This window comes from Pristiophorus japonicus, chromosome 8, assembly GCF_044704955.1.
Source record: "Pristiophorus japonicus isolate sPriJap1 chromosome 8, sPriJap1.hap1, whole genome shotgun sequence".
Lineage (NCBI taxonomy): Eukaryota > Metazoa > Chordata > Chondrichthyes > Pristiophoridae > Pristiophorus > Pristiophorus japonicus.
In genome coordinates, this window is record NC_091984.1 from 102,423,222 (window position 1) to 102,438,493 (window position 15,272).

The window sequence follows — 15,272 nt, forward strand, 5'->3', positions numbered from 1 at the left end:
TCCTTCCTGCTCCTCCCTGTTAACTTTGTTTAACAATGAATGAAATGCACCTTATGGGCGCGCCTTAAAGGTAAGGTGTGTCTAAACTGAAGTCGTGCATTGGTGGATGTGCGGGCACATGACAAATCTGCTGTTTTGCAGCCAACCAACGAGTGCGTCGCATCATTTCTCAATACAGGACCGAAACGTTCCCATTCATTGATGAGCGGAGCCCGGACAAAGCTGTCAATCACCCGGAATCGACCGTCAGTCGTGGGAAGTGCTGCACACTGTCCCGACAGAGAGAGCGACCTGGTGGGTCCCAGCATAACCGTCCTTAGCTGCAGATCACAAGTTAATGTGTTGCATTTCCTCTGGCATTGAAATCATTTGCAGCTACTCACGGCAGTTTTCCTCATCGCTGTTGTCGGCACAATCATCCTCTCCATCGCAGCGCCAGAGCAACGGGACGCACCGATCGTTTCTGCATTGAAACTGACCCACGTCACAGTGTAGCCGAATACCTTAATGGTAGGGAAAGGCTTTTTAAACAGGACACAGCATTGCAAAAAAAACACAAGAAAAACACAACTGCAGTAATGCAGGATACACAACATATCCCCAGAATCTTAATGAAAGCAGCAACCGCCAGAAGTGTTCCTAGGCCACAGATTCCAATATTAAAGCTCAATTTAACCAATATATTTAAATTAGAGATATTTCTGTAACAGGAAATAGCAGTTACAATTCAGAAACTGCAACGAATGTTTCGAAAGCATTGTAGCAAAAACGTTGCAGTGTTCAATCGGACACACATTCATTGATAGCGCGTTGGCAGGAGACAGTGCTGATCATTCCGAACAAAACCAATAACCTTCCGCCTGCCGTTTTATTTCAGCCCTCCAAACACAATCACATCAATGAACTGCAATGAAAAAATGGACCACCGTCCTTAATTACAAAATAACCATAAATATATTTTTTAAATGCAAGTACTGACCTTCAGTAATGTGCAAATTCAATAATAACAACGTGAATGAATGAATCCACATTGTCTCTCTCGCTCATATCCTGCTGCTGCAACCTCTCTCCCTAAATAGCACGGTTGTCTGTAAGAGCGGAGCTGGTTTGAATATTTCAAACAGCGGCGACTGACGTAAGTGAATTGGAACGAGGAACGTAGAGTACAGCGCAGTCACATCACAACCCGCATTACTCAGCAGGAGCACGCTTATGTGAACCCGAATCTAGATATTTCACTGAATTCGTATCCTTTAATATTGAACGAGGATGTCCACTGATGCCTCCATGCTGTGCTAACCCCAGGAGCGGCAAAGAGCCATTCCGAGCTCAGGATAGTCTCTGGTTCAACCCGTGATCTGACCTCTGAGGGCAGTGACAGAAGTGCTACAATTACAGAAATCCTGGTAAATGAAAAGGCACCCAATCCTGCTGTTGAGTGCTTATGAGGAATTTGAGTGATCACTGAATCAAGTTCTGATGTGATGCCTGCCATCCTCCTGAACATGTTATGCTGATAGATTTAGATAAGGAAAGACTCAAGTGGAGCATTGTTATGTGTGGAAGAACTCCACAAGACTGAGTACTGTGAGTTAAATGATGTGACCTTAGTCTCTTTAATACAACTCCAGAGTGCCTAAGCAGCATAGCAGACAACCTTTTATACTCCCTTGCACGAGGTGTGCAGGTGACCCTTGAGCCTCCAACAGTTGCACCCTCTGCTGGCAAGCCTTACACAGTTACAATGTTTACATATATAACATCACTCCCCCGCCTCCCCCCACAAAGTCTTTGATACAAATTATTTACAAGGTGAGACGATCTGGGGCCATACGCTTCCTGGTTGATCGTCTGTGTTCAAACTCTGGCATGGGTGAGTTGGTCGGACTTTTGCTGCATTGCGGCGCGGCTGGTCTGACAGGGCTGTTGGGAATGGTGGGTTCATCCTCTTGATTGACAGTGAGGTCGATTGCTGGTTGGGTGTGTGTTGGTGGATCGTTGATGGTGATGTCCTCTTCAGGTTGTTCCTGGTTGTTGGTGAACCGCAGTTTGGTCTAATCCAAATGCTTTCTGCACGATTGTCCATTCAATAGTTTGACTATAAACACTCTATTCCCCTCCTTGGCCAAGACAGTGCCAGCGACCCATTTAGGACCATGACTGTAATTAAGGACAAACACAGGGTCGTTAACATCAATGTCACACGATACAGCCGCGCGATCGTGGTACATGGTTTGCTGGTGACGCCGGGTTTCCACGTGATCATTTAGATCCGGGTGGACGAGGAGAGCCTGGTTTTGAGTGCTCTCTTCATTAACAATTTGGCAGGGGGAACCCCAGTGAGTGAGCGGGGTCGCGTCTGGTAGCTGAGCAGAACCCGAGATAAGCGGGTCTGCAAGGAGCCTTCCGTTACGCGTTTGCTTGATAGTTTGGACTGCCTGTTCCGCTTGACCGTTGGATGCGGGCTTAAACAGGGCAAACCTGACATGCTTGATGCCATTGCGGCTCATAAACTCGTTGAATTCTGAGTTGGTGAAATACCGTCCATTGTCACCGACTAGGACGTCGGGCAAGCCATGGGTTGGAAACATAGCCCGGAGGCTTTCAATGGTGGCAGTGGATGTGCTGGATGATATGATTACGCATTCAATCCATTTAGAGTAAGCATCCACGACAACTAAAAACATCTTTCCGAGAAAGGGGCCAGCAAAATCTACGTGGATCCTGGACCACGGTTTGGAGGGCCATGACCACAGACTCAATGGAGCCTCCCTTGATGCATTGCTCAATTGTGAGCATGTGTTACATAGAAACATAGAAACATAGAAAATAGGTGCAGGAGCAGGCCATTCGGCCCTTCGAGCCTGCTCCGCCATTCAATATGATCATGGTTCATCATGCAACCTCAGTACCCCACCCCTGCCTTCTCTCCATACCCCCTGATCCCTTTAGCCGTAAGGGCCACATCTAACTCCCTTTTGAATATATCCAACGAACTGGACTCGACAACTTTCTGTGACAGAGAATTCCACAGGTTCACAACTCTCTGGGTGAAAAAGTTTCTCCTCATCTCGGTCCTATATGGTTTACTCCTTATCTTTAGACTGTGACCCCTGGTTCTGGATATCCCCAACATTGGGAACATTCTACCTGCATCTAACCTGTCCAATCCCGTCAGAATTTTATACGTTTCTATGAGATCCCCTCTCATTCTTCTAAATTCCAGTGAGTATAAGCCGAGCCGATCCAGTCTTTCCTCATATGTCAGCCCTGCCATCTGGTGAACCTTCGCTGCACTCCCTCAATAGCAAGCACGACCTTCCTCAGATTAGGAGAGCAAAACTGCACACAATACTCAAGGTGTGGTCTCACCTAGGCCCTGTACAACTGCAGAAAGACCTCCCTGCTTCTATACTCAAATCCCCTCGCTATGAAGGCCAGCATGCCATTTGCTTTCTTTACTGCCTGCTGTACCTGCATACCTACCTTCAATGACTGATGTACCATGACACCCAGGTCTCTTTGCACCTCTCCTTTTACTAATCTGTCACCATTCAGCTAATAATCTGCCTTCCTGTTTTTGCCACCAAAGTGGATAACCTCACATTTATCCACATTATACTGCATCTGCCATGCATTTGCCCATTCACCTAACCTGTCCAAGTCCCCCTGCAGCCTCTTAGCATCCTCATCACAGCTCGTACTGCCACCCAGCTTAGTGTCATCTGCAAACGTGGAGATATTACCTTCAATTCCTTTGTCTAAATCATTAATGTATATTGTAAATAGCTGGGGTCCCAGCACTGAATTCTGCGGCACCCCACTAGTCACTGCCTGCCATTCTGAAAATGACTCATTTATTCCCACTCTTTGCTTTCTGTCTGCCAACCACTTCTCTATCCACGTCAATACATTATACCATGTGCCTTAATTTTGCACACTAATCTCTTGTGTGGGACCTTGTCAAAAGCCTTTTGAAAGTCCAAATACACCACATCTACTGGTTCTCCCTTGTCCACTCTACTAGTCACATCCTCAAAAAACTCGAGAAGATTTATCAAGTGTGATTTCCCTTTCATAAATCCATGCTGACTTGGAGCGATCCTGTCACTGCTTTCCAGATGCGCTGCTATTACATCTTTAATAAGCATTTCCCCACCACTGATGTCAGGCTAACCGTTTTCTCTCTCCCTCCTTTTTTAAAAAGTGGGGTTACATTAGCTACCCTCGAATCCATAGGAACTGATCCAGAGTCCATGGAATGTTGGAAAATGACCACCACTGCATTTATTATTTCTAGGGCCACTTCCTTAAGTACTCTGGGATGCAGACTATCAGGCCCTGGGGATTTATCGGCCTTCAGTCCCTTCAATTTCCCTAACACCATTTCCTGACTGATAAGGATTTCCCTCAGTTCCCCCTTCTCGCTTGACCCTCGGTCCCCTAGTATTTCCGGGAGGTTATTCATGACTTCCTTAGCGAAGACAGAACCAAAGTATTTGTTCAATTTGTCTGCCATTTCCTTGTTCCCCATTATGAATTCACCTGATTCTGACTGTAAGAGACCTTCATTATTCTTCACGAATCTTTTTCTCTTCACATATCTATAGAAGCTTTTGCTGTCAGTTTTTATGTTCCCTGCTAGCTTCCTCTCATACTCTACTTTCCCCCTCCTAATTAAACCCTTAGTCCTCCTCTGCTGAAGTCTAAATTTCTCCCAGTCCTCAGGTTTGCTGCTTTTTCTGGCCAATTTATATGCCTCTTCCTTGGATTTAACACTTTCCCTAATTTCCCTTGTTAGCCACGGTTGAGCCACCTTCTCTTTTTTATTCTTACGCCACACAGGGATGTACAATTGTTGTAGTTCATCCATGTGACCTTTAAATGTCTTCCATTGCCTATCCACCATCAACCCTTTAAGTATCATTCTCCAGTCTATCCTAGCCAATTCACATCACATACCGTCGAAGTTTCCTTTCTTTAAGTTCAGGATCCTAGTCTCTGAATGAACTGTGTCACTCTCCATCTTAATGAAGAATTCTACCATATTATGGTCACTCTTCCCCAAGGGGTCCCACACGACCAATTAATCCTCTTTCATTACACAAGACCCAATCTAGGATGGCTTGCTCTCTAGTTGGTTCCTCGACATATTGGTCTGGAAAACCATGCCTTATATACTCCAGGAAATTCTCCTCCACAGTATTGCTACGAGTTTGGTTAGCCCAGGGAGACCCAGCGGGCAGGGGAAGGCCAGCTCAAGGAACAAGGTGGAGGTTACACCTTCTGGAAAGGGAAACCAGAGGCAGAACGCCGCCTCCACGGAGTCGGCTTCGCCATTAAAAACGAGCTGGTCGACCGCCTCAAAGATTCCCCCTGCGGGACTAACGAACGCCTCATGGCGCTTCGACTCACCCTATCCTGGAACCAGTGTGCCACAGTCATCAGTGCTTACGCACCAACACTCGATGCAACAGATGAGGCCAAAGAGGGTTTTTACTCCAATGTCAAAAAGTCCCTGACCTGCGTCCCCGCGGGCGACAAACTGATCATCCTCGGCGACTTCAACGCCAGGGTCAGCAGGGACACAGACCTCTGGGGAGGCGTGATTGGCAGAGAGGGGGTAGGGAAAGCCAAATCCAGTGGTACCCTACTCCTGACAAAATGTCTCGAGCATGAACTTGTCATCACCAACACCTTGTTCCGCCAGAGAGACAAATACAAGACATCGTGGCAACACCCTCGCTCCAAGCACTGGCACCTGCTCAATTATGTCATCATCCGAGCAAGGGATCGCAAGGATGTGCGCATCACCCGTGCCATGACAGGAGCTGACTGCTGTATATCTGTAAAGCATGCACTCCCATGTTCCGCCACCAAGGAGCGCATCCCCTGAAGTCCCAAGGAATCCCAGCATCCCTTGGGAGCACTGTACATAAGTCTGCCCCTAAGGCCTGTTCCTCACTCCGGAGTGTCTTAATAAAGACTGAAGTCACTGTTATTTTAACCCCTGTATGCAGTCTCATCTGTGTTAGGAACACAATAACTGGCGACAAGTATACGAATCCAATGCAAAGATGTAGCAAACTGTGGGCATCCTGGAGAAGTTCTCGGAGGGTGAGGACTGGGAAGCCTATGTCAAATGGCTAGACTAGTACTTTGTAGCCAATGAGCTGGACGGAGAAGGAAGTGCTTCAAAAAGGAGAGCGATCCTCCTCACTGTCTGCGGGGCACTGACCTACAGCCTCATGAAGAATCTTCTGGCTTTGGTGAAACCCACAGATAAGTCATATGAGGAGCTGTGTACACTGGTTCGGGAGCATCTTAACCCGAGGGAGAGCGTGCTGATGGCGAGGTATCGGTTCTACACGTGCCAGCGATCTGAAGGTCAGGAAGTGGTGAGCTATGTTGCCAAGCTAAGGCGACTTGCAGGACAATGTGAGTTTGATGGCTACCTGGAGCAGCTGCTCAGAGACTTTTTTGTACTGGGCATTGGCCACGAGACCATCCTACGAAAACTTTTGACTGTAGAGACACCGACCCTCAGTAAGGCCATTGCGATAGCACAGGCGTTTATATCCACCAGAGATAACACCAAACAAATCTCTCAGCACTCAAGTGCGAGCAATGTTCATAAATTAACTGGAACAGTGTTTGCGAGCAGAAATGTACAGGGCAGAAACCATGAGTCTGCAATTGCCAGCAGGCCTCAGGTGACCCAGATGACTAAAAGTCCGCAACAAAGGATGAATGCAAGGCAATTCACACCTTGTTGGCATTGTGGAGGCTTCCATTCAGCCTATTCATGCCGCTTCAAAGGGTATGTTTGCAAGAGCTGTGGAACAATGGGGCAACTCCAATCAGCTTGCAGACGAGCTGCAAGCTCTGCAAAACCTGCTAACCGCCACGTGGCAGAGGAAGATCGGTCCATGGTGGATCAAAGCAATTTCAAGCCTCAGAGAGAGGAGGCAGATGCTGAAGTACACGAGGTGCACACATTTTCGACGAAATGTCCACCTATAATGCTAAATGTAAAATTGAATGGCTTACCCGTAGCCATGGAACTGGACACTGGCGCTAGCCAATCCATCATGAGTAAAAAGATGTTTCAGAGACTGTGGTGCAACAAGGCACTCAGACCAGCCCTGAGCCCCATCTACATGAAAGTGAGAACGTAAACCAAAGAGCTCATCACTGTCCTGGGCAGCGCCATGGTCAAGGTCACCTAAGAGGGCACGGTGCACGAACTGCCACTCTGGATTGTCCCGGGCGATGGCCCCACACTTGGAAGGAGCTGGCAGGGCAAAATCCACTGGAACTGGGATGACATCCGAGCGCGATCACATGTCGATGAGGCCTCATGTACCCAGGTTCTTAACAAATTTCCTTCCCTTTTTGAACCAGGCATCAGATTTGTGAAAGGGAAATCATGCTTGACAAATCTTCTGGAATTTTTTGAGGATGTTTCCAGTAGAGTGGATAAGGGAGAACCAGTTGATGTGGTATATTTGGACTTTCAGAAGGCGTTCGACAAGGTCCCACACAAGAGATTGATGTGCAAAGTTAGAGCACATGGGATTGGGGGTAGTGTACTGACATGGATTGAGAACTGGTTGTCAGACAGGAAGCAAAGAGTAGGAGTAAATGGGTACTTTTCAGAATGGCAGGCAGTGACTAGTGGGGTACCGCAAGGTTCTGTGCTGGGGCCCCAGCTGTTTACACTGTACATTAATGATTTAGATGAGGGGATTAAATGTAGTATCTCCAAATTTGCGGATGACACTAAGTTGGGTGGCAGTGTGAGCTGCGAGGAGGATGCTGTGAGGCTGCAGAGCGACTTGGATAGGTTAGGTGAGTGGGCAAATGCATGGCAGATGAAGTATAATGTGGATAAATGTGAGGTTATCCACTTTGGTGGTAAAAACAGAGAGACAGACTATTATCTGAATGGTGACAGATTAGGAAAAGGGGAGGTGCAAAGAGACCTGGGTGTCATGGTACATCAGTCATTGAAGGTTGGCATGCAGGTGCAGCAGGCGGTTAAGAAAGCAAATGGCATGTTGGCCTTCATAGCAAGGGGATTTGAGTACAGGGGCAGGGAGGTGTTGCTACAGTTGTACAGGGCATTGGTGAGGCCACACCTGGAGTATTGTGTACAGTTTTGGTCTCCTAACCTGAGGAAGGACATTCTTGCTATTGAGGGAGTGCAGCGAAGGTTCACCAGACTGATTCCCGGGATGGCGGGACTGACCTATCAAGAAAGACTGGATCAACTGGGCTTGTATACACTGGAGTTCAGAAGAATGAGAGGGGACCTCATAGAAACATATAAAATTCTGACGGGGTTAGACAGGTTAGATGCAGGAAGAATGTTCCCAATGTTGGGGAAGTCCAGAACCAGGGGTCACAGTCTAAGGATAAGGGGTAAGCCATTTAGGACCGAGATGCGGAGGAACTTCTTCACCCAGAGAGTGGTGAACCTGTGGAATTCTCTACCACAGAAAGTTGTTGAGGCCAATTCACTAAATATATTCAAAAAGGAGTTAGATGAGGTCCTTACTGCTAGGGGGATCAAGGGGTATGGCGAGAAAGCAGGAATGGGGTACTGAAGTTGAATGTTCAGCCATGAACTCATTGAATGGCGGTGCAGGCTAGAAGGGCCGAATGGCCTACTCCTGCACCTATTTTCTATGTTTCTATGTTTCTAAACTTTTCCGGGGTGAAGGTGCGGATCCACTTGGTCCCAGAGGCTCGATGCATTCACCACAAGGCGCTAGCCATACCTCACATGTTGAGGGAGAGAGTGGAAATCGAGCTGGACAGGCTGCAACGCGAGGGCATCATCTCCCCAGTGGAATTCAGCGAGTGGGCCAGCCCAATTGTTCCAGTACTCAAAAGTGATGGCACGGTCAGGATTTGCAGCGATTATAAAGTAACTATCAATCGTTTCTCGCTACAGGACCAATACCCGCTATCTAAGGCAGACGATCTATTTGCGATGCTGGCAGGAGGCAAGACGTTCACCAAGCTTGACCTGAATTCGGCCTACATGACGCAGGAGCTGGAGGAGTCTCCGAAGGTCCTCACCTGCATCAACATGCACAAGGGACTGCTCATCTACAACAGATGCCCATTTGGAATTTGGTCGGCTGCAGCGATCTTCCAGAGAAACATGGGAGTGCATGCTTTACAGATATACAACACTGACGACTGCTGGCCGGACCACCGCCTAATCCGATCCATCATTGACATCAACATAGCCCCAAAGCGAATGGGGCAGCAAAAGCAATGTCGCAAAAAAGTCAATGCCGGGGCACTTAAGGACCCAGCTAAGAGAGCCCTTTACAGTCAGCGCTTCACAGCTAACCTGGCGTGCCTTGATTACCCCAAGATGCAGAATGACTACAGCGCTTGGTCTACCCTCTAGGCCTCCATAACCAGTGACTGCAAGGAGATGCTCGTTCATTCAACAAGGAAACACCAGGACTGATTTGACGAGAATGATCAGGAGATTCAAGAACTAATAGACTGCAAGTGCAGGGCATATCTGAGCCTTAAACAACAACCCAACTCGGGAGCAGCAAAGCAGCATTACAGACGGCTAAAGGCTAAGGTCCAACAGAAAACCCGGGATCTAAAGAACAGGTGGTGGATGGAGAAAGCACAGGTGATACAGCAGGTGGCCAACAGTCATGATGTGTGAGGATTCTTCACCGCAGTCAAGTTCACATACGGACCAAACTCCCAAGGCCCCACCCCACTCCTGGCCAAGAACATGGAAAACACTCATCAAGGACACCGAGGCAATCAGGGCCTGCTAGAAGGAACACTTCGAAGATCTCCTCAACCGAGACTCTGCCTTTGACTCGAGTGTTCTCGACTCCATCCCGCAGCATGCTACCCTCCACCACCTCAGTAAGACCCCACACACTGCATGAGGTAGAAAAGGCCATAAGACAGCTAAAAATCAGCAAGGCTACGGGAGCGGATGGAATCCCTGCTGAGGCACTGAATTATGGCGGAGAGGCACTACTGGCGCAAATACACAACCTCATCTCTCTCATCTGGAGGGAGGAGAGCATGCCGGGAGATCTTAGAGATGCAGTGATCATCTTTAAAAAAGAGGACAAGTCCGACTGCGGCAACGACAGAGGAATCTCCCTGCTATCAACCACTGGGAAAGTCGTCGCTAGAGTCCTCCTCAACCATCTTCTCCCTGTGGCCGAGGAGCTCCTCCCGGAGTCACAGAGTGGATTTCATCCCCTTCGGGGCACAACGGACATGATCTTTGCAGCACGACAGCTGCAGGAAAAATGCAGGGATCAGCATGGCCTTATACATAGCCTTCTTCGACCTTACAAAGGTCTTCGACACAGTCAACCACGAGGGTCTATGGAGCGTCCTCCTCCGTTTCGGATGCCCCCAAAAGTACGTCACTATATTCCACCTGCTCCACGATGACATGCAGACCGTGATCCTTACCAACGAATCCATCACAGACCCAATTCATGTCCGGACCGGGGTCAAGCAGGGCTGCGTCATCGCCCCAACCCTCTTCTCAATTTTCCTCGCTGCCATGCTCCACCTCACAGTTGATAAGCTCCCCGCTGGAGTGGAGCTAAACTACAGAACCAGTGGGAAGCTGTTCAACCTTAGCCATCTCCAGGCCAGGTCCAAGACCACACCAACTTCTGTCGTCGAGCTACAGTATGCGGACGACACCTGCGTCTGTGCACAGACAGAGGTTGAACTCCAAGACATAGTCGACCTATTTACCGAGGCGTATGAAAGCATGGGCCTTATGCTAAACATTAGTAAGAGAAAACCCTCCACCAGCCTGTCCTCGCCGCACAGCACTGTCCCCCAAACATCAAGATCCACGACGTGGCCCTGGACAATGTGGACCACTTCCCCTATCTCTGGAGCCTCCTATCAACAAGAGCAGGCATTGATGATGAGATTCAACACCACCTCCTGTGCACCAGTGCAGCTTTCGGTCGCCTGAGGAAAAGATCAGTCCCTCAAAACTATCACCAAGCTCATGGTATACAGGGCTGTAGTAATACCTGCCCTCCTGTATGGCTCAGAGACGTGGACCATGTACAGTAGACACCTCAAGGAGAAATACCACCAGCGATGTCTCCGCAAGATCCTGCAAATCCCCTAGGAGGACAGACGCATAAACATTAGCGTCCTCGTCCAGGCCAGCATCCCCAGCATTGAAGCTCTGACCACACTTGATCAGCTCCGCTGGGCAGGCCACATAGTCCACATGCCAGACACGAGACTCCCAAAGCAAACGCTCTACTCGGAACTCATCCATGGCAAACGAGCCAAAGGCAGGCAGAGGAAACGTTACAAGGACACCCTCAAAGCCTCCCTGATAAAGTGCGACATCCCCACTGGGAGTCCTTGGCCATAGACCGCCCTAAGTGGAGGAAGTGCATTTGGGAGGGCGCTGAGCTCCTCGAGTATCGTCGCCGAGAGCATGCAGAAATCAAGCGCAGGCAGCGGAAGGAGCGTGCGGCAAACCAAGCTCCCTGCCCACCCTTTCCCTCAACGACTGTCTGTCCCACCTGTGACAGAGACTGCGGTTCTCGTATTGGACTGTACAGCCACCTAAGAACTCATGCTAAGAGTGGTAACAAGTCTTCCTCAATCCCGAGGGCTGCCTATGATGATGAGGTTAGCCCAATCAGTATGTAGATTAAAGTCACCCATGATAACTGCTGTACCCTTATTGCACGCTCCCCTAATTTCCTGTTTGATGTCATCCCCAACCTCCCTACTACTGTTTGGTGGTCTGTACACAACTCCCACTAACGTTTTCTGCTCTTTGGTGTTTCGCTGCTCTACCCATACAGATCCCACATCATCCACGCTAATGTCCTTCCTTGCTATTGCGTTAATCTCCTCTTTAACCAGTAACGCTACCCCACCTCCTTTTCCTTCCTGTCTGTCCTTCCTGAATATTGAATATGCCTGAATATCGAATTCCCAGCCTTGGTCACTCTGGAGCCATGTCTCCGTAATCCCAATTATATCATACCCGTTAACAGCTATCTGCACAGTCAATTCATCCACCTTCTTACGAATGCTCCTCGCATTGAGACTCAGAGCCTTCAGGCTTGTTTTTTTAACACTCTGTCCTTTTTGAATTATGTTGTAATGTGGCCCTTTTTGATTTTTGCCCTTGATTTCTCTGCCCTCCAATCTTGCTTTTCTCCTTCCTACCTTTTGCTTCTGCCCCCTTTTTACTTCCCTCTGTCTCCCTGCATAGATTCCCATCCCCCTGCCATTTTAGTTTAAACCATCTCTAATAGCACTAGCAAACACTCCACCTAGGACATCGGTTCCGGTCCTTCCCAGGTGCAGACCGTCCAGTTTGTACTGGTCCCACTTCCCCCAGAACCGGTTCCAATGTCCCAGGAATTTGAATCCCTCCCCCTTGCACCATTCCTCAAGCCACGTATTCATCTTAGCTATCCTGCCATTCCTACTCTGACTAGAACCTGGCACTGGTAACAATCCTGAGATTACTAACTTTGAGGTCCTACTTTTTAATTTAATTCCTAGCTCCCTAAATTCAGCTTGTAGGACCTCATCTCGTTTTTTACCGATATCATTGGTACCTATATGTACCACGACAGCTGGCTGTTCACCCTCCCCCTCCAGAATGCACTGCAGCCGCTCCGAGACATCCTTGACCCTTGCACCAGGGAGGCAACATATCACCCTAGAGTCTCGTTTGCGACCGCAAAAACACCTATCTATTCCCCTTACAATAGAATCCCCGATCACTATAGCTCTCCCACTCTTTATCCTGCCCTCCTGTGCAGCAGAGCCACCCCTGGTGCCATGGACTTGGCTGCTGCTGCCTTCCCCCGATGAGTCATCTCCCCCAACAGTACCCAAGGTTGTTGCACTGGTGCAGTGGTGTACGCATGACTCTAAGTCCAAGTCAATGCCGGGCCACCAAACATGTAACCTGGCTATAGTCTTCACCATGACTATGCCTGGGTGGGTATTGTGTAGGTTGCGTATAAACGTTTCCCTGCCTTTTTTTGCAAAACCACGCAATTACCCCATAAGAGACAATTCAACTGGATGGACATTTCATCTTTGCGTCAGTGAAACGGCTTAATTTCATCTTGCATTTCCCCGGGAACGGCCAACCAGCTCCCATTGAGGACGCAATTTTTTTCAAGTGATAGCACAGGATCCTGGCTAGTCCAGGTCCTGCTCTGGCGAGCAGTGACAGGTGACCCCGCGCTCTCAAAAGCACCCATGACCAGAAGCAAGTCTGTGGGCTGCGCCATTTCCACCCCGGTAGTGGGCAATGTTAGCCAACTGAGGGCATCAGCACAGTTCTCCGTGCCTGGTCTGTCGTGGATAACATAGTCATAGGCGGACAATGTTAGTGCCCATCTTTGGAAGTGGGACAAAGCATTGGTGTTTATACCTTTGCTTTCTGAAAATAGCGAAATGAGCGGTCTGTGGTCAGTTTCAAGCTCAAACCGAAGTCCAAATAGGTATTGGTGCATTTTCTTAACCCCATATGCACCAGCTAACGCCTCTTTCTCGACCATACTGTAGGCTCTTTCAGCCTTAGACAGATTCTAGACGCGTATGCAACCAGTTGAAGTTTGCCCGCTACATTGGTTTGCTGTAACACACAGCCGACCCCGTACGAAGATGCATCACAAGCTAGCACTAATCGTTTATACGCGTCATACAGTACAAGTAACTTATTAGAACAAATTAGGTTTCTGGCCTTCTCAAAGGCTGTCTCTTGAGATTTACCCCAAACCCAGTTGTCACCCTTACGTAGCAACATGTGCAACGGTTCCAGCAAAGTGCTTAACCCGGGTAGAAAGTTACCAAAATAGTTGAGGAGTCCAGGAACGAATGCAGCTCCGTCACATTCTGTGGTCTGGATTCATTCTTGATGGCCTGTCTTTGAGTCCATGGGTCTGATGCCGTCTGCCGCAATCTTTCTCCCCAAAAATTCAACCTCTGGTGCCAAGAAAACACACTTGGAGCATTTCAGCCTTAGTCCCACTCTGTCTAGTCGACTTAGAAACTCTTCCAGGTTGTGCAGGTGTTCGATGGTGTCACGATCGGTGATCAGGATGTTGTCTTGAAACACAACGTGCGCGGAACCGATTTCAGAAGACTCTCCATGTTCCTCTGGAAGATGGCAGCAGCCAAGCGAATCCCAAAAGGGCATCTGTGGTATATAAACAGTCCTTTGTGCGTGTTGATGCACGTCAATCTTTTCGAAGATTCAGCCAGGTCCTGTGTCATGTAGGCGGAGGTTAGGTCCAACTTGGTGAATGATTTCCCCCCCCTCCCAGCTAACGTTGCAAACTGGTCATCCACCTTGGGTAGCGGGTACAGGTCTTGTTGTAACGAGAATCGGTTGATCGTTACCTTGTAGTCTCCGCAGATTCTGACAGTGCCATCGCTTTTCAACACTGGAACAATCGGACTCGCCCACTCGTTAAACTCGACTGGCGATATGATTCCTGTGGTGTATGTAGCACACAAATCACTGACTCCACACGGTCTGGTGTAAGTCTAACTGCTGTGACCTTCGTCCTTTATTGTTCAGCTCCAGAGTGCCTCCCAGGTGTGGTGGTCACCCTTATATAGTCCTTCTTACAGGTACTACCAGGGTTTCCCACCGCAGCGCCCTCTGTGGTGTGGCATAGTACTTACATTACATTTAAGGTACTGGGAAGATACACACATCATTACATAACATCACCTTCCCCCCCCCACCTGGACGCAGGACAACGATACACACATCATTACATAACATCACACTTGTCCAACGGAAGGCAGGTGGGCATAGACAGTGCGTTAGTATGGTACATATTATCTGGTACATTAACTGGTATTGACTGGTAGCGGAACCTTGATTTCCTTGTTAGCCGTTATCATTAATTGTACTTCACCCATTATTTTACACAAATACAGTGGCCATTCAGCATAAAAAAAGTAATTCTTATTATAAATTCACTATCTCACATTAACATTGCTCATTTTAGACTCGCTCTGCCAAACAGAAGTCCTTTGTGGGGACCACCTCTTTGTAAGGCCCTTTTAAGACTCCCGGCTGCATTTCCTCTTTAAGGTGCCATCTTTGATGCAGGAGGATTCCACGAGGCTTCTCCTTGGGCGCCGCCATCTTTGATGCTCTGCAGCTCCGACACGATGCCGCCGCCATCTTCTTCTCCGCCGCTCCGAATGCCCTCCGCCGCGGCAGC

At 48.6% G+C, this 15,272-nt stretch overlaps 1 protein-coding gene across 3 annotated transcripts in view; it reads right to left on the reverse strand.

The window, feature by feature from the left end:
- lrp8 (low density lipoprotein receptor-related protein 8, apolipoprotein e receptor) overlaps positions 1-1,519 on the reverse strand; it is a 131,282-nt gene extending 129,763 nt beyond the window's left edge. The window contains exons 1-2 of one of the 3 annotated variants that reach the window (XM_070887212.1): positions 980-1,519; positions 384-503 (exon numbers count right to left, since the gene is read on the reverse strand). In XM_070887212.1, the coding sequence (XP_070743313.1) occupies positions 384-503; positions 980-1,031 (172 nt within the window). In that variant the 5' untranslated portion in view covers positions 1,032-1,519. The remainder of the gene's footprint in view (positions 1-383; positions 504-979) is intronic. The other 2 variants (XM_070887211.1, XM_070887210.1) reach the window with 2 other exon arrangements.
- Between the last annotated feature and the right edge of the window lie 13,753 nt (positions 1,520-15,272).